This window comes from Pan paniscus, chromosome 16, assembly GCF_029289425.2.
Source record: "Pan paniscus chromosome 16, NHGRI_mPanPan1-v2.0_pri, whole genome shotgun sequence".
NCBI lineage: Eukaryota > Metazoa > Chordata > Mammalia > Primates > Hominidae > Pan > Pan paniscus.
Window position 1 is genome coordinate 21,433,347 of NC_073265.2, and position 20,001 is coordinate 21,453,347.

General features: G+C 41.3%; 1 protein-coding gene across 2 annotated transcripts in view; it reads left to right on the forward strand.

The window, feature by feature from the left end:
- SCG5 (secretogranin V) overlaps positions 1 to 20,001 on the forward strand; it is a 55,733-nt gene that overhangs the window by 23,691 nt on the left and 12,041 nt on the right. The window contains exons 3-4 of one of the 2 annotated variants that reach the window (XM_003804955.5): positions 14,707 to 14,856; positions 19,503 to 19,615. In XM_003804955.5, coding sequence (XP_003805003.3) covers positions 14,707 to 14,856; positions 19,503 to 19,615 — 263 coding nt within the window. The remainder of the gene's footprint in view (positions 1 to 14,706; positions 14,857 to 19,502; positions 19,616 to 20,001) is intronic. The other variant, XM_008965686.4, reaches the window with a different exon arrangement.

The following is a 20,001-nucleotide window of genomic DNA, read 5'->3' on the forward strand; positions in this document are numbered from 1 at the left end:
GATGAAAAACTTTTCAAGATTTACATGACATTTTTGGGGTTGTGCCTACCCAAAAAAGTCTTATATCTCACATCACTGCCTTAGAAATGAATTAAAGGTGCATTTATCCATCAGGGCCACATTCCCCTAAAATGCACCTAATAGCACTGAAACAATTAGAATAACACAGGGATCCTGAATAATCCATGCCTCTTGTCAAGAAATTTTTTTCTATTTTTATTTTTGTAAAACAGCTTCTTTATCCAGTTGTGTTTAGTTTATTTAAACGATCACATCAGCATTAGGTTCTGGTTTGGGGTGGTTTTTTTTTATTTGTTTGTTTAAGTCTCGTTTCTGACACTTTCTGAAAGATGCAACATGGAGATAGGCCAGGAGGGAAACTAGTTTTAGGGTGTTCTCATTACGTTCATTTTATGTCATTTTTTATTATTAGGTTTACATTATTGAATTCCTGTGGAGAAGAGGAGTCAGAGCTGTGAATAAGTCATAAGTCCCTATAGGTAAAATCAAGTACTATTTGTCTCTAATCAAAATTGCCCTTTCCATTGATAGGAGAAATGACTGGGCCTCCTTGTCATCCAGAGTTCATTTTGTTTTTCGTGGCAGTTTCACTGTCTTTGGGAATTGAGCTTTTTGAAATGTTAAAGCACAAGAAGCATGAACACCTTGGCAGGGTTTGCAGTATCTCCTTCTAGTGCAGGATGGAGGGCTCCAGAGCTGGCAATTTGAGGAATGGCTGGTGGCTTCTGATGTCAACTGCCACTCATGTGTCCCTCCCTGTTTTGAATCATGGATCTCAAACATCCTCAAAAGCTCTTCCCTGGTAATTTCAAAACTCTGAACAAATCAATCCTAAGAAAAAATAAACAAACATGCAGAGGAGCAGAAGGATATTTAGGATATGGTTCTAATTAAAATTTTTAAGTTTTCCTTTTTCAAAATCCTGTATGAGCTATTAAATAGGGAAAAACAAACTTCTGAGTAGGAAAGAAATAAAGGCCATTACCCTTAGAGATTTTGAATCTTACAATAAACAAATAGGTCTTCTTTTCCCCGAATGTTTCTTCTTATCAACACAAGGGAGTTGAGTGATGGCTACAGCTCTAAAATACTGAACATGGCTGCCTACTGAATTCAGCATACATACGTAGGGATAGTTACATAAGATGCACATACATACTTTATTTCTATTAGCCTGTGAAACAGTGAACATGCCTGCTCTTATAAAGCTTCTAGTAAAGGAACTACAAAAGAAACACATCTACTGGGCACTCTCACACTGGCTGAGGTAGGTTGGAACCATCTGGATTCTTGCCTGTGGCATAGTTAACCTCGTGACTATCCAGTTTTCCAATTATCCGGGCCCATTTGCCTCTGCTCCCACTCAGCGAGCCCTTTGGCTATTTCTCTGTTCATTGGCACCTAAAGTCAAGGAGAAAGAAATGAACATTTATTAAGTGCTATGTTTGTACCAGTTAATCTTCTCAATGAAGTATTATTATCACCCCTGTTTTACAGAGAAGGAAACTAATATTCAAAGAGGTAAGATAACTTGTTCAGGACCACATATGTTTTTAAGTATAGAGCTCATGCATTATAAAGTGACCACCCTAGCTAACATTTATTAAGCACAATATTTGCCAGAATTCTTGCAAAAAGCCTTACAAGGACTATTTTATTTTATCCTCATACTAACGGCTTAAGGATGGTATTACTTAAGTATTCTTGTTTTACAGATGAGGTCATACAGCTAAGGTGATGAGGCCAATATTCAAACTCAAGCATCTGGATTGCAGGCTGCACTTTTGATCGCCATGTCTAGCCTCCTCTATACACCTGCTCTGACCGATTTGGTATTCACCACGCCCATGAGGCTGCTGAACACCTGAAATATGGCTGGCTGGAGTTGTGATGTACTCTAAGTATAAACTACACACCCTATTTGGAAGACAGTATTCAAAAAAGAATATAAAAAGTCTCATTGGCAATTCTTTATATCAATTACATGTTGAAATGATAATTTGGATATATTGGGATAAAAAATTAATTATTAAATTTAATTTCACTATTTCTCTTTACTTTTTGAAGTGAGAAGACTAGACAATTTAAAATTACAAATGTAGTTCATATTCTATTTCTATAGAACAGCACTGCTATATACTATTTTAAAATAATATATAAAGGCGACTAGAACTGACTCAGGCCAACATTATTTTTCATCAGTAGTTCTAGTTAAAAATTTTGGTTGGAAGTGGGTGGATGGGAAGGTTGAAGCCCATTTTTAAAGATAAGTTTGGTGTTTTTATGAATTTGAGTTATGTGTGCTTTCTTCACCCGTTTTACCATGTGTGGGTAAGAGACTTGCCATTTTTAAGAATCAGAAGAATCCTGTGAGGTGTATTTCCAGTGTCTGTGTGTAGTGCTGCAGCTGTCTGAGCGTATTGCCGGAGGCACCTCCTTTGGACTTTAAGGCACGAATTGCTCATCACTGTCCACACAGCTTTGTGGCCGCCTTTGAGTCTATCTCTTTTAACATAACGTTGAGTTCTGGCTCCAGGTATGGTTCCTGGCACAAAGTTGATAATAACTAGTGAATACTGTTTTATTTGGTTTGTTGTAGTTTTATTCTTTTTTTTTTTTTTGAGACAGAGTCTCACTGTGTTGCCCAGGCTGGAGTGCAGTGGCACAATCTCGGCTCACTGCAGCCTCTGCCTCCTGGGTGCAAGTGATTCTCCTGCCTCAGCCTTTCAAGTAACTGGGACTACAGGCACACACCAGCATGCCTGGATAACTTTTTTGTATTTTTATTACAGATGGGGTTTCACCATGTTGGCCAGGCTGGTCTCAAACTCCTGACCTCAAGTGATCCACCCGCTTCGGCCTCCCAAACTTCTGGGATTATAGGCATGAGCCACCGGACCCGCTTTATTCTTAATACCTATTGCCAGGCAGAGGTTACATGGATATAAAAGAGAGAAATTGGGAATATTTGTATGAGATGGGAAACCACAGGCCAGGAAAGCATTACCAAAGGGTTGTAGAGGATTTAGTCTGGGCCCCTCCCCAACACACACACCACGTGCCTTCTCCTCTCGAGGCTAGAATTAACCCTCACCCCACCACCAGCTGCCAAAAAATAGTAGTAGCTGCTGGGAACTCAGAAACAGAAAAGAATTTTCTATGAGATTACTGTCTAAAACAAATGTTTATTCTAGCCATTTATAAAGAACACTTATGGATTTACAGCAGCTTAGGATAGTGAAAAAGAAGTAGAGGAATGGTAATTAATTCAGGTACGAGTTTGTAAGGCCAAGTGAGAATCACGTTCCTTGTCGTGGCCCAAAAGGCCTTGTCAGACCCAGATGGAGTCTCCTCGTTTTAGTCTACAGACATATGGGTGGAAGTGACATGATGGAATAATTACATTCCCAAGCCGTGTACCCACAATCTGTGCTAGGACCACTCCCCTGGCCAGTGTGGAACCTGGTCAGCTGGTGGAAGGGGCTCTGAATGGGCACAGCGCTGCCAGGCCCTGCCACTCCCACCTCATCCCATCCAGAATGGGCCCAACACAGTTCCTGCTAACCCTTATCCACACCTCCTCAACCATAGTCCCCAGTGACCTGCTTCCTCTGTGAAGCCCAGGCTGACTGGAAGGTGACCCTCAACAGAAACCATCAGAGAGCTTTGGGTCTGGGGCGGAGGGTCACCTCCACTATCACGGTGTCTTGGTATTAATGTCATCTGTTGGCTCAGCCATTCATTGCTTCTCTCTTCCCTAAGCTCCTGCAGATCTCCTTTACTCGTTTCTTAAGTGTAGGAAGCTATCTCCTTGGATGCTGGGTCACTAATTATAAACTTCCTATGCGTTTACCTGGCTCTGGTTTGGCCCCTAATGTCTTTATTTCTGCCTGCAGGATTGTCATTGCCATTGCCCCTTTTCCTTACCTGGGAACCCGACATACTCTGCTTATCCCTTGAGCAGGCCTAGAATTCCTGTTGGTGAAGTCACTACTTTAAGAGAATTATCCCAGAAATCCTCTAAGTTGCAAATCCTACAGGAGCAGAGTACTACATGTTAATTAGAACTCATTATCATGTTAGTAGAGAAGCTTACCCAAAGGAATGATACATAGGACCTGCTATGTCATTGAGAACAGAGAGGTGGGGCTCAGGTTCTGGACAAATGATGTCATAAGTAAGTATAGTTTCAGAAAGGAAGATGAAGTGGGAGCTTTAGATAATTGGAGGCGGTAGGCCTGTATATGGAACCAGATGCTAGAGAGCCCAAGTCCATATTTCTACTTTTTCACAGTTTTGTGTCCATATCCTCACCGAATCCCAACCACCACCACAGTTCTATATCCCGTTATTTTTTCAATAATAACTGATACCTCAACTTAAGCTCCACTCTGACCCTCAGCTAAGCCATGTAATTTCAGCAAGAATTATAAAGTTTTTAAAGGACAAACATGAGCCTTAACCTTAGTATAAAGACATGCTTAGCCTTCATACAAATTGCCAAGTTGAGACTTCATTTCAGACGGCAAATAAAAGTTACATGAAGGAGCTAAAAGTGCTATTGCAAATTACCTATTTGAAACGGCTTTTTCAAAACCTGCTAAATTCACACCTCTCCTAAAAATGCTTCACTTCCAGATTATTTTATTTTGGGGTTTTGTGTGTATGTGTTAGAGGGGGTGGGGTTTGTGGTGACTACAGAAAAATTAGTTAAATTCATAGGATAAAATTTGAACTTTTGCAAATGAGTAAACAGCCAAAACAAACACCACTTCAGAAAAAAAAAATACACGTTTTCTCCTTTTGAAAAGCAAGCAATGCTTAAGCAAAATACCTTAAAAGTTAACTAAAAAGCTTTTCTAAAATAAACAACTCTGCTTGTGATCCTAAATTGGGACCACATGTAGATGTGAAAGCTACAAATGCAGTGCACTCAGAATTTGCGTCTCTGCCTTCACTGTTTGCGTGCCTCTGAGTAGATGATGATAATGTTGGCTTTGGTCCCCAAGGAGCCTGAGTTTTTTAGATCCTAGTATGAGGGGGAAAAGCAGAAGAAGAAAGAGAAGGAATGAAAACAAATGCCTTTCAAGACAAAATATCCGAATGGGTTTCATTTTGCTTATCTGCCAACAGGCTCAACCCAATTTAGATCTCTCCTACAAGGACAGAATAGTACCAGCCAGGGTGTCTGCCCTTGCCGGCTATGTGGGGCAGTCCCTGTGAGGGACCAGGCTCGAATTCAGAGCAGAAGGATCACTCTAGCAAACTGCCAGGGCCAGCCCTCTGCCCTGAGGCAAGTCAATGAATTAGCCAATTCAGCACAGATAGAATCATTCCTTTGTTTTTCTCAATTACCAAATGCTGTGTGCTTTGGGGGTCACTTGTCGTGTGAGTTTAGAGAATGTGGATATTGCAACATAAACCCTCACCATTCTAAACAGCTTAAACTAAATTCTGTTCCTAGGGAGGAGAGCTGAGGTGATAATATCCATCTCTAAGTATAAACTATTGTGTGTTCATTTTCTCATTATGGGAGACAAATTTCTCTTCTCCGCTAGTGCTCATGATCTCTTCCACCAGGCACAAACATCAGATGTGTGTTTATGTGGACATATTTTGTCCCCTATTATTGGAGAGCAAGCTCCTCGAGAGAAGGGATTATGCTGCCTGGATTTGTAACTTTGTTAGGCAAAGCATGACTTTATTTAGTTTTGAATTGATGAGGAGGCACTGATGTTAGTAAAAAGCTCAAATGTCCTGAGCCCTGTTGCTCAATACCTCAAACACAGGACCGTGATCACCACAATGAAAAATATGCAGGATCATTAATTTCGGCTCTGTTAATTGTGCTATTAGGAAATGTTGACTAGATAGGAAAAGCAGCTAACATTCATGGAGTGCTTATTACATACCAGGTACTGAGGTAAGCATTTTACATACAGTATCTGATTTGTATCCTCCCACAAGCATGTTATCCCCGGGTTAAAAGGGGAGGAATTGGGGTCCAGTGAGATTGGGAGGTTATGAGAATCCCACAGTGTGTGGCAGAATGTGGACTTGAACTCAGGGCCCTAACAACAGGAAGCTATAAAAGCCTCTTTGTATAAAAAGTGCTCTCTTTCTGTGGGTCCTCAGTAAATGAAAATAGTTGCTTTTCATAAATAGGTTTGAATGTTGGGACCCTCATTTCTCACCAGGAGTCAAGGCCAAAAGGTCTTATAAATAAGAGTGAATTTTGAGAAAGGATGTGTGAAAATGACTCTGTTCTTTTATCTCACTTCAATTACTTGGGATGGAGGAAGCAGAAACTGGGAGTCAGACATCTAAAATATGAAATTCCACCCTCATGTTGGCCATTTCTTTCAGCCTCCTTTCCCCATTCCTAGGGGCCAATCTGTTTCTCCCTCTCCTGCTCTTTCTCTTTGCCTCTGTCTTCTTCTTTCCTGTGGAGACAATAGCGTGTGGTGGAACTGCCTGAGTGCTTTACTGAGAAGGAGAAACCAAGCGCAGATTGTACAGAAGCTGACGAATGAGTCCTCTGGTTGTGGACAAGTGATTGCGCTTTTTGTAAAATTGTGTATGTGTTTACCTCAAGTAGTGAAAAAAAAAAGAAAAAACAACTTTTGGGGCAAGTTGGACCTTAGGAAGGAGATTTCTGGGTCTCGGGGCTTCTCTTAGCCCCCAGTGCCTGGTGCCTGCGGCCGGTGTCGCCTCAGGGAGTCCCAGGCTGTTCTGTGGCCTCCAGAAGGAGCCACCCCGCCCCTTCCTCGCCCCACTCCGCTTTGCCTTCCCTTAGCCTGGGGAGCCTTGCCGCCTCTTCACCTTCTCTCCTGGTCTCCTCGGGCGCTCTCGCGCAGGCACCTTCAGCTCTGTCAGAGTCTGAGGGGAAACCAAAGGAGGCCAGGCGGTGTCTGGAACGCCCCATCCGACTGCTTCAGGCTCCCAGACCGCTGACAAAAGGAAAACTGGTCCGTCGCTTTCTGAATGATGTATGGAGACCGCAGTGTATTTTTAGCATCTGCTGTTTGTGGTAACATAAGTGAAAACTGCTGGACCCGTTCCCTTCAGCTGAATGGCTGGTATTCAGGGGCCTGTGCCCACTCCCTGCCAGACGCTCCTCACAGAACTCCCTTTTTACGAGGTGGGCGACTGGCTCCCTGGCACCAGGCTGCCCCACCACAATTCTTTATCGCCCAGCGCCAGTGCCCAATTGCGTGAATCCCCAGGGCTGCGGGCAGCGTGAGGGGTGCGAATGGGACGACGCTGGCTGCGGGCTTGTCAGGGTGTTCCCAAGTTGTGTGGCAGAGTCTGGAGGGCAGGGGTTGTCCGGATGTTCCAAACCTCCAGCGTGAGGTGGGCACTCAGGTGCGAAGGAACCATGGTGGCGAGGCCCACAGGTGGCGTCCCATCTCAGAGCCATTTTGCCGGGGCCTGGCTCTGCAGTAGTCACTGACACCGGAGATCCCCTGAGTGACCTGGAAACTATGAGAGACCCCAGTTACCCCGACAGGTCATTCTACTAACTGTGGCTGTGGAGCTCCAGCTCATCTTTGGAAGACGGAAACGCACTGGAAAGGGTATGAATGGACGCAGAAGGCCTCGTGGGGGCTCTCCCAGTGCCACTGTAGAGTGAACACAGGGCTGGAATCCAAAATAGCACCAACTTGCTGAGTGGCTTTAGGCAAGAAACCTTTCCCCAGGTCTCACTTTCTCACTTAGAATGATGAATAGTGATTCTTGTCCTACTGACCTCACTAGGACGTTTTTAATAAGGATGAAAGCACTTTGAAACTGTTGAAACCATAACATTACAAAAAAAAAAAAAAAAAAAAAGAGAGAGTGACGAAGTAACGCAGGTCCCATTTATGTTCTTAATTTCTGACCAACCTTAACTTCCATCAAAACTGCTTCCACTAGCCCCAGCCAGGAGAGCCGTTGCATCGTGGTGGGACATCATCAGGCTCTGCAACGGACATCGCTTATACTATGAGAACTCACGTTCAAGGGAGGTGTTTACCTCTAATTCCCACAGAACTATCGTAAGTAAAAAATGGGGCAGCAGGATCCTTTCCTTGCAAAGTGTGAGCAAGTGCCTCTGTAGAGTAAAACTTTAAGTAAAAGGACTACAACAGCAGTGACAGCTCCTTTATCTGAAACTGCAGACTTTTAAGAAGGTTCTTAGCAGCCACACTGATGTCACAAATTCCATAAAGCAAGATCACCTAGGCAGTCTCTCGGAGCTAATTTTATCTCATTTTATATATAATTCTAATAAGCCTGGCTCTCTCATTTTCTAGCCCCTTATTACTGAAAATGTGGCTCGTGGACCAGCAGCATCTGCACTATCTGGGAGCTTGTGAGGAATGCAGAATCTCAGGCCCCACCCTTCACCTTGAATCAGAATCCACATTTGGATAAGATCCCCGTGTGTGTGTGTGTGTGTGTGTGTGTGTGTGTGTTGTGCGGGGGAGGGTAAAATTAGAAGAGACTTGCAGGGCCTAGGCGCACTCTCAATTTATTGTATTTCATTATGGAAAGGATTTGGGATGACTAGAATTAATAACTTAGAAGGAGTGAGGTGACAAAGAACATTAAAAACTATTGCATCTGGGACCATTTAATACAGGTTTGTTTGTTTGTTTGTTTTGAGACGGAGTCTCACTTTGCCGCCCAGGCTGGAGTGCAGTGGCATGATCTCGGTTCACTGCAACCTCTACTCCCCAAGTTCAAGTGATTCTCCTGCCTCAGCCTCCTGAGTAGTTGGGATTACAGGCACCTGCCTGTAATTGTATTTTTAGTAGAAATGGGGTTTCACCATCTTGGCCAGGCTGGTCTTGAACTCCTAACCTTATGATCCACCCGCCTCTGCCTCCCAAAGTGCTGGCATTATAGGTGTGAGCCACCGCACCCGGCCCATTTAATATAGTTTTATATCCGAATGCCCTTTAATACTCTGAGAATACACTGTTACAACACTGTATAGTCATTGATATTCCCAGTAATAGTCCCAAATTATCAAGAACAGGCAAAGTCATATTCTCCTGCTGTTTAAAGTATTTGCCTAATGTTCATAGTGGAAAATTCTCCTTTAAAATGGTTAAATAAATCTTGATCTTAAACCGATGCTTCAGTGATCTGAATACTACATGAAACAGCTTGTTCTCTCTAAAGAGATAAGTGAGATGGTACTATAATCAGAAACCTCTGTTAATTCAGATTTTGTTTTTTATGCACAACATTTTAGAGAGTCAAATTATATCAAGATAAAATATGATAACAGAGATTTACTCTAAAATTAAACAATGAAAAAAACCCTACCAGTGCAACAAAAAGGCCATGGCTGTTCAGAGCCAAGTAAAACTTTGGGGGTCAGAAGGTATTTAATTTTCATATTTCTGTTTACTAGGTACTAACAACTGATCTTCAAAATCATAGAGACAGGAAAATGGATTTGAAACCCAAGGGAGTTTTTAAGTAACCAGAAAAGTTAGTGCCCTCTTCTGGACAGGTGATCATTGGAGTTGTTAGAGGTTGTCCTTGGGAGTGCTGTTGGGGGCTCTGTTAACACCGAACAAGACCATGAGTGGCAAAACTTGGAGCTGAGGTTGATCAGATCTCCAAGGCCAGGGAGAGACTGAAACCAACCAGGTCAACTTCCCAGCTGAATTGCCAACCTCAAAGGGATACGTACAGAAGGGAGAATTGGAGGCACATAGCAGAGGGTGAGAATGCAGAGAAGAGCAGGATGCGGTCAAAAGATTGGCAGATTTTTATGGAGGGTTCTAGCACAGGCCAAGAAAGAGATTTAAGGGTTCTGACTCAAATAAGACCAACTGTCCTTCTTTCTCATTCCCTTGACAATTACATCTGAGTGCAACTTTATTGCCATGGCAATACAAAGAAAGTCTACCAATGATTTGATATCTAGAGCTTAGAAATAAACAGCTGCATGGTACCAATTTTATTATATAAAGCAAAGTTTATATAAACGCAACTGGGCTTAAAACTCATTTGGCAAGAATTAAATATTTTCCATTTATTCTAGAGACATTTGTAGAGTGCCATGGCTGTGGTGGAAACATAAATAAAGCATCATCACAGGACAGGATTAATTAATTGCCTGAAATAATTTCAAAGCTGTAAGTGAAAGATCCTATCTTTATTAATGGTATTCTTTTCTCAAATCAGATTTTGAAACCTCACAAGCTTTTGACTCATCTCTCTCCTGTGCACTGCTAGAAATCGTATTTAACTCATGTTGCAGCCACCCTAATTCCAATCCTTGTCACTTCACTCCTGAGTTTCAGCAACACTCTTAGAGAAGAACTTCTTAATTTCTCTCCAGCCTGGCTTTGTACAATGGTCTGTTCTCTATACCACCATCTATTATCTATACTACAATACATTATGTTGGGAATATATCTTATTATGTACTACTGGCTTATTGTGTTAGTCATGGGTAACCAACTAGAATGAAGAACGAACTAGAGAACAGGAACTATGTCTTTCACATTTATGTCTTCTATAGCACCTAACGTAATTATTGCTACACAGTATGTTGCTACAGGAAGTCTTCCATGGCCTAGATCTGGGCTAGATACTTCTCCTCTACACAACTGTGACACACTGCCGTATCCTGGTTACATTATCAGTGCATTACAACTGGCTGTATTATGTTTGTTTCTTTTTGTTTCTCTATGAACTATGACAGCAGAGCCCACATTTATCTGGTTCATCATTGACCCTCTAGTACCTAGCCCAGGTTTTGATTATATATTATGTGCTCAATACATATTTTTAGATTGAGTTATTTGTTGTTGGTTAGTGCAGTAAGATAGTTAAGGAGGCTGGGATGAATAGACCAAATGGCATCCATAGCATCATATTATTTTGTTTGACTTGGCTTCAGGTACAATAGATCAATATAACCTAAATATTATAATGAACCAGATAACTGCATTTGGCCCTTTGCAACTGTGTAATATTAAAATTATTATATTTTCTATACCTGTTTAATTGTCTATAAAATTCTAGCTCCTGGAGTGCAAAGGACAGCATTTTTTAATTCTGCATATCTCCCTCAGTTCCTACCTCAGTGAGTGTTTCTTGATCTGACATCATTAAATGCAGTTTAAAAAGAGTCTGTGTTCTAATCTGTCTGCTTAGTGCTAAACATCTGTTGCTTCCTAACAAGTGCTGCATTCATTTTAATGGCACTGGTGCACAGAGGTAAACGGAGCCTTGGCAGGCCTTCCATAAGAGAAACTGTTTGCTTCCTTCATTAATTACTAATGGAGCATTAAGACACGCATTCTGCCTTGAGCCAAGTTGGATAATTCCTGGCACTTAATGCTAGGGTGCTTTCAAAAGTTGAGACATGTACTGACACACCAGAGAGCCTGCCCTATAGCAAGCACAGTGGTGTCTATAGTGCCAACATTATATAAAGCTTCAAATATATCAGTACCAAGTGTACTGATATGTCTAACCTTTGCATCTATTGGGTTAATGTGGAATCATAGGTATCCCTACACTAGCTCTGAAGGTAGCTATCACAAATGAGCTGGATGAATCATCAGAAAGATACAGAAAGGTTAAAAATAAAAGGATAATCAAAGATTTACCAATTAAACACAAATCAACAGAGTGAGAGTGGCAAGCTAATAGAACTATAAATCAACATCTGATTTATCAATTTATATTTAGCAGCCAATTACCAACACAATTAAAATGAAACATACCCTTGGATATGCTAACTAGTATAGCATCAAAATGATAAAAACAGTAAGAAATAAGAGAATGACAGTCACTTATTGTTAGTAGTAGATTTTAACATATAGCCATCAGATTATGATAGACTAGAGATAAAATATGAATATGGATATAAGAAGAATATAATTAAAATGTTGATAAATTGGCTATATTTAGATGTTTATGGGTTATATAAAATACCTTATATTACATATTCACATGGAAATTTTACAAAAATAATATGGTAGTTTACAAAAGAAATACCATTTTTTTTTAATGCAGATATTTTACAGTTTCTCTCATTACAAAGCAGTGACCTAGATCTGGGCTAGATACTTCTCATCATTCTCATTACAAAGCAATGAAATATAATATAAATGTAAACAAAACAAGCGAACAACCACTCGATGTTTCCTGAATGTGGGGGCTAGAGGAACCAGCAGAGGTAAGATTGTCCTTTTAAGGTTAAACTTTAATCAACACAGCACAGAAAGCCGGAGTGATGCAATGTCACTTCAGAGAGAAAATATGATCCCCAGGACACTGAGATCTAGTCATGATTCTACTGAATATATTAACATTTCCAATGGGGGAAAAAAGTGTGAATCCAATGAAGAGCTGGCTCAGCCAAAACAAACAAAGGCAAGTGCTAGTGTTCATCCAGGGACAAGGGAGCCTCATTCAACTAGACTTAACTAATCCAGCCTGTGGCAGGATCCTCCTTCATGAGAAGATGGAAGCATGGTGTTGTTTTTGCCTGGTTTTGCTCAAATGTCATGCACACCAAGGCACCTTTTGATTGTAAACCAGCCTGTCCTGTATTGGTCTGCGTACACCATGATTGTCCCTTAGGGGAACTGTGAGTGTGGGGCTCCTCTGTCCTCATGGAGTTGGTAAGTATGAAATCCTTCTAAGAAATGATCTGCTGTGGTCCTGGAAAAGGAAGCTTCATGAGCCTTATAGAATGTTAAGGCTACAAGGAAAGAAAGTCCAGAAATTAACATGCATTGGTATGTTAACTTGGTAACTTAGTAAAACAAGTTATGGAGTATAAGTTGTTCTTATTCACTGCTGTGTTTTGGTGCTCAGAGTAGGTTTTGGTGCTCAGAGTAGGTTTTGGTATGTATGAGACACTTAAGTATTTGGTAGAGACATGAAACAAGTAGGAAAGGACAGAATTATTTAGCAAATGCTGGTGGGATAATTGGTCAACTGTTTCACATACACTAAAATAAATAACATGGATTAAAGAGTTAACTTACAAATAGAAAATTAAAAGAATGATCCAAATGTCAGTAGTACTTCTGAAGGGGCAACGATTTTGTGCATTTAGAAGGATAAGAAGAAATCACAAGGGGAATAAAAATGACAAATCTGACTACATAAATATTAAAAACGTATGTTAGCAAAATACTATAATAGTAACCAGAATTCAAACTCAGACAACATGGGAAAATATTTTCAGAAAATGCGACAGCCAAAGGCCTTGCATCTTTATTATGTAAAATGTTCATACAAATTGATAAGAAAAACATTGAAATTCCAAGAGCATAAACAAACAGCTCACATAAAAGAAATTAAAATTAGTAAATATATGGGAAGATATTTGACCCAGCTGGTAATCAAAGACATTCAAAATAAAACAGTAATTTTAAAAAATTTGAATTAGCAAAGAAAATCTAAAAATTGATTTTCATAAAACCCAATGCTTGTGAGAATGTTGCAAAAGTTGTATTTCATATTTTGCTGCTGATGGCTTATAAATTGGTACCTCCTTTTTGGAAAACAGTTTGGCAATACAATATCAAGAGTCATTAAAATGTTTTATAGCCTTTGACCCAGTAATTTGACTTCTGGGAATCTATCCTGAGGAAAATTAATCCAAAATATGGAAAACATTAAATGTCTAAAATGAATTGGGAAACACTAAATGTCTCACAATAGGGGATTCGTTAATATGCTGTAGTACAGCCATTGGACTAAAAACTACATAGCCATTTATAATTACAGGAATAGAGACCATGCAGCCAAATGGAAAGATGCTTGTGCTTTAATATTAAATAGAAATGAATATATACTTAGTATAAAAAGATACGTAGCAACAATTGGAGTCAGTACACCAAATTTTAAGTGGTTGAGCTAAAATAGCAGGATAACAGTGACCTTATCTTTTTTCATAATGTGCTTTCAGCCTGTATTTCTGGATGGCAATTGCCTTCCTTTCTTGACCCAAGTCCTGCCCAAGCTCCACGCCCAGCTTCCAGAGCCCTACCCATCTGTGTTGATGCCACTTAGTTTCCAGCTTTTCCAAGAAGCCCTCCCATCCCATCAGCCAAATGGAACTCTCCCTTTCCCATGCTCTTTTTTTTTTTTCTTTTTTTGAGACAGAGTTTTGCTCTGTCGCTCAGGCTGGAGTGCAGTGGCATGATCTTGGCTCACTGCAACCTCCATTTCTCGGGTTCAAGTGATTCTCCTGCCTCAGCCTCTTGAGTAGCTGGGATTACAGGCACCTGCTACCATGCCCGGCTAGTTTTTGTATTTTTGTTTTTTAGTAGAGCCAGGGTTTCATTATGTTGGCCAGGCTGGTCTTGCACTTAGACCTCAGGTGATTCGCCTACCTCGGCTTCGCAAAGTGCTGCAATGACAGGCATGAGCCACCAGGCCTGGCCCCTTTCCCATGCTCTTGTGATGCTGTATTAACATTTCTTTTACAGGATAATATACAATTTGCCTTGTATGGAAATAATATGTGTACAGTATGTGTCTGTTTCTGCAACTAAATTTCTAAACCCCTAGAGGGCAAGAACCATTTCATTTATTTTTCTCTCCCCACAGCAGAAGGCACAGGGCTTTTCCTGTGTGATATGCCTGAATAAATATTAGTTGAAATTAATTGAATTGCACTGCAATGAACTACTTCTGATTCCCTCGCAGGTGGAGCTCATGAAGGACTTCAGCATTTGGGTCCTTTTGGCAACATCCCGAACATAGTGGCAGAGTTGACTGGAGACAACATTCCTAAGGACTTTAGTGAGGATCAGGGGTACCCAGACCCTCCAAATCCCTGTCCTGTTGGAAAAACAGGTAACAGATATGCCTTTGGGTTCCCGTGGAAAGTTGGGGCTTTGGAAGGAAATCAGAAATTCTAACATCAGCTACAAATATTCCCAGAAATCGTTATTTCCATTCTGATGAGCCCATGTGTATTTGTAAGTAGATGGGAAGGGGAAATTTATTCTAGAATTTTTGTATGAGCTCTGTGTTCAGACACACCCACATAGGATTTTCCCTTGCCAAGGCTTTACTTTCTTTCTGTGTCTCCCCTTCTTTGGGAATTGATGCACTTTTCTGCATTTGCTACCCTTTTTTTTTTTGAGACAGAGTCTCGCTGTGTCACCCAGGCTGGAGTGCAGTGGTGTGATCTTGGTGCACTGCACGCTCCGCCTCCCAGGTTCATGCCATTCTCCTGCCTCAGCCTCCCGAGTAGCTGGGACTACAGGCGCCTGCCACCACTCCTGGCTAATTTTTTTTGTATTTTTAGTAGAGACGGGGATTCACCGTGTTAGCCAGGATGGTCTCAATCTCCTGACCTCATGATCCACCCTCTTCGGCCTCCCAAAGTGCTGGGATTACAGTCGTGAGCCACTGCGCCCGGCCTGCACTTGCTACTCTTTTAATGAAAGGGGAAACACTTTTTTTTCCTTTTCCATGATACAACTTCTGCTGAGTTTTAATGTCTTTGGAACTAGTTAGTTTGTGGATTATCCATGACTGTTTGTTCTCCTCGTTGATCATGACAGTCAACATTCTAACAGTGTCATGCATCAACACCGAGTTAGCATCTATCCTAAAATCCTGTTTATTTGGGGGCCAGGAGGTGGCATGGGAGAGAAGAGGTTCAGGAAGAAGCTGCTTAAGGAAGAAGGTTGAAATTTTCCATGTTGTTCATGCATCCTACCCACTTTCCTACCCACTAATGCCATAGAGAATGGTGAGTGGGCTTCACTTACATCCGGCTTTGAGCAGCTGACCTTGGTGGTTAAGAGTAGTGGCTCTAGACTCTGACTACCTGAGTTCAAACTCCAGGTCAACCTGTGTGACCTTAAACAAGTTAATTAACCACTTCGCACCTCAATTTCCTTATTTGCAAAATGGAGGTCATTGTGGGAATTAAATAAAATTATCCATGTAAAGCATTTTAGCACAGCAGCTAGCACAGAGTGAGGACTCTTTAAATGTCATCCTGATTATAATTAGCTTTGCTGCCCCTAGTAAATAATGCACCTCTTACCTTGGGCTTGTGTTAGCTTCTAGCACCAGAGTAGTCTTTTCCTGCAAGCCTAATAATAATAATAGTTGGTATTTATCAGGTTGGTGCAAAAGTAATTGCACTTTTTACTATTGCTTTCAATAGGAAAAACTGCAATACTTTTGCACCAATCTAATATTATTTCTACTTTATATTAAGAAAACAGAAGCTTAGAGAGTAACTTGCATAAGGTTATCCAGGTAACAAGTAGCTGAACCAAGACTCAAACCCAAGTCTACCTGATTAAGGACTGTGTACTCAACCACCAGGACATACTGCCTTGCTCTGAAAGTTGTGATAACATTGACTACTCAACTTTTTTTCTTTTTCTTCTTTTTCTTTTTTTTTTTTTTTTTTTTTTGAGATAGGGTCTTACTTTGTTGCCCAGGTGGGAGTGTAGTGGCACAATTATAGTAATTCTGTGCCTCAGCCTTCCAAGTAGCTGGGACAACAGGTGTGTGCCACCATGCCCAGCTAATTTTTAAATTTTTTGTAGAGGTGGGGTCTCATTATGTTGCCCAGGCTAAGCTCAAACTCCAGAGCTCAAACGATCCTCCCACCTTGGCCTTCCAAGGTGCTGGGATTATGGGTGTGAGCTACCACACCCAGACTTTTTTTTCTTATGATACCCATAACTAGTCTGACATCAGCTTTTCTTAAACACAATGCAGGCTGTCTCTGAAAGAGACTGTCTTAAAAAAGATGCTCCTCCTTTCATTTAGGATGAGGCCTCTGTTTTCCGTGGGGCACAAAGCTTCCATCTTGAGGCAGAACAACCAAAGTAGTTAGATGTGACCAAGCCAATGTGTGGCTGCTGGGCCAGGAAGGCAGGAAAACCTGAATCACTGCCTGGCTCTAATCATTTCAGCCACCTTCTACTTGTTTGTAGGGTTTTGGATGGGTAGGAAGAAAGACTAGTTCAGAGTTTAGAGAGCGTCAGTCTCCATTGTTAAATCCGTTGGATGTGGTACAGTGCAGTGGTTCTTAAAGTGTGATTCCAGGACCACCACCAGCAGCAGCAGCACCTGGAAACTTGCTAAAAATGCAACTTCTCAGTCCCTACTCTGATTCAACCTATTGAATCAGAAGATTCTGGGGGTGGGACCCAGGAATTTGTCGTAACCAGTCCTCCTCATGGTTCTAGTGAACACTGAAGTTAGAGAATATTATAGGAGAATGGAAAGAGGTCCAGAGTTTGAGCCAAGAGATCTGAGCTCTAGTGTTGACTGTAGTATGCCACTTTCACTTTCTTGAGCCTTAATGTCTTCACCTATGGAAGGAAGACATAGGCAATGCCTCCAAAGAGCATACAGTGTAGTTCTAGCTTGTCTGAAAACAAAAACAATAAAAACACAAAATCATACAGACCTATGGAATCAAGCTCTAGTCTGTGCACTTAGGAGCTCTGAGAGGACAGCAATCAAGCTGGCCTGGTAGAATGGGACAAAATCCCAAATCCAGACACTTCCTTGTCACAGATTGTCTGCCATTTCCTTTGCTGTTCTTCCATGAAACTAACATATTCCCTCATTCTTTGTTCTGCCACAATCTGCATTCCAAGAATGAAATCGCTTGCTAAATTTAGCCATTATTTGTGAGGAACTGCTTGAATTATGACACAACACAGCACAGTTGAGCAATCCAAGAATAAAACCTTGACTTCTCCTTTCATGCCATGCTGTCCTCTGAATCATGGCCCACTCACCCTGGATAGAGCAGCAGAGCTCAAAGAGTCCATCTCAGCCTCAGAGATAGGATGTGAATTCTAGGGCACATTTTCAAGCCCGGAGACACCTTCGGTTCCCAGAGCAGGCTTTATCTGCATCTCAGTCAGGGCCCACTCAGAGGTACACCAGAAACAATTATGAAAGGTTATAAAGGTGACATATGCAGATTGCCTGAACTCTCTTGAATTGGTATATTTTCCTACATGTTAATTGCTATATATTGTGTAAGTTAGATAAATAGCTCACTGAAAAGTTGAGAGCCGCATTAGGGATTTGTTCAGAATGCTGATGACTTCCACACTAGCTGTATACTGCTAAGAGCTGAGAGACTGTGTACTGAAAGCTTAAGAGCAGTGTCAAGAACTAGACAACCTGGCTAATTGTAAATAGCCCCCCTTTCAGCATTGACTTTGATGTCTCATTATGTCTTTCAAATGAGACCCTCCTTCCTCCGCCTAACCCTGCACAAAATTCGCAATCCCTCCTCTGTCCCCCTTTTTATTGCTGTTGTCTAAAATATATTAGACATGGGAAAAATGACTCATTTTTAGAGCATCATGCCTAGTAATAATAGAATTTACATAAAAGCAGCATCTGAGAGAGATAGCCTTCTTTCTTTGGTTTGAATGGAAAACTTGCTTGATTTCAAAGGGCAGTCATAGTATAAACTGTCAGTTAAAGGGAGATAATGGGAAGGGAACTAAAACATATTGCAAACCTATTATGTGCCGGGTGTTCTAAATGTAATCATCTCTATTCCCCACAGCAATCCCGTAGGTAAGTATTTGATTATTTGCATCTCACACATACATGAACAAACTTGGAGAGACCAAGTTAACTTTCCAAAGGAACTAAGCCTATCTATATCTTAGGAGCTGGGATTTGATCCTTGAGCTCTGCTCTTGTCTGACTCCAAAGCTTAAGCTGTTATCACAATAAAACACAACATCAAGTGCTGTGTGGAGATTGTTGTTGTTGTGTGATGTACTTTCTCCAAGAAGCCAAAGTAGTTTCTAAACTGCTTGCTCAGGAGAAAACAGAGTGGGTCATGTGCAACAGAAGTATGTTACCTAAGGAAACACTTGCTCTTGTAACAAATAAAAACATTTTATGGCTCAATGCAATAGAAGTTTATTTTTCACCTGTGTGAAGTCCTGCCAGAGGTGCGTGAGGCTGTAGTGCGGTGGATGGTTTGGCACCCCAGACTGCCATCTTTACACTTGACCCCCACAGTTGCCCTGGCAACATGTAACAAGCTGACCAGGAGATGGGGGTGGGGAATGAGGAGAAGTGGAGCATGGTATGAGAGGTTTTTATGCTTTTAGGTGATGTATTTCACTTCCAGGCCTGGGAATGGAATACATCACTTGTGCCCACATTCTGTTGGCCTCCACTCAGGCAAATGACTCCACGTGATTGCAAAGCAAGGCTGGGAAATTAGTCTAGCTGGGTGCTAAGGAGGAAAGGGAAGTGGGTTTGGTGAACAGCCAGTGAGTCTCTGCACAGGAGTGGGAGTTTGAGATGAGTAATCCTATCTAACTGGATCCTAGAGGGAAGGTGGCTGCTAGTGTTCTAAGTTACTACTGATGTGAACAGATTCTGACCTTTGGCTGCCTAGTTGTTTTTGATAAATTAACTCTTAGAATAATGATAAATGTCTTGGCCGTTCCTCAAAAACCTTTGGCTGTTTGCAGCAGATGATGGATGTCTAGAAAACACCCCTGACACCGCAGAGTTCAGTCGAGAGTTCCAGTTGCACCAGCATCTCTTTGATCCGGAACATGACTATCCAGGCTTGGGCAAGTGGGTAAGTCCTATCTCAATTGTTAGTAGATTTTGCACTTTGGTACTCTGAAGGTGCTGATGGCAGGGATGAGCAATATGGGCAGAAGGAGAGAAGAAAAATTATTTAGAAGCTAATTTTTCAGAAATCTCTGGTTGACAGAGCTTCAAGTCATGACTACTCAAAACCACACTTACGTGTCCAGGCAGCACTATACCAAATCCAACTAAAGAGACAGCAACCTAACATTGACCGTAGTCTCCAGAGGCTTCTACTCTGGTCTGCTTCACAGCCTGTGTCATACACATCCTAAATTTCACCAGTGTTTCATGCATCTCTATAGGGTTTTATCAAAGGATATGATTTTTTTTAATTGACACAGAAAATTTGCAAATGTGATCTCTAAACTA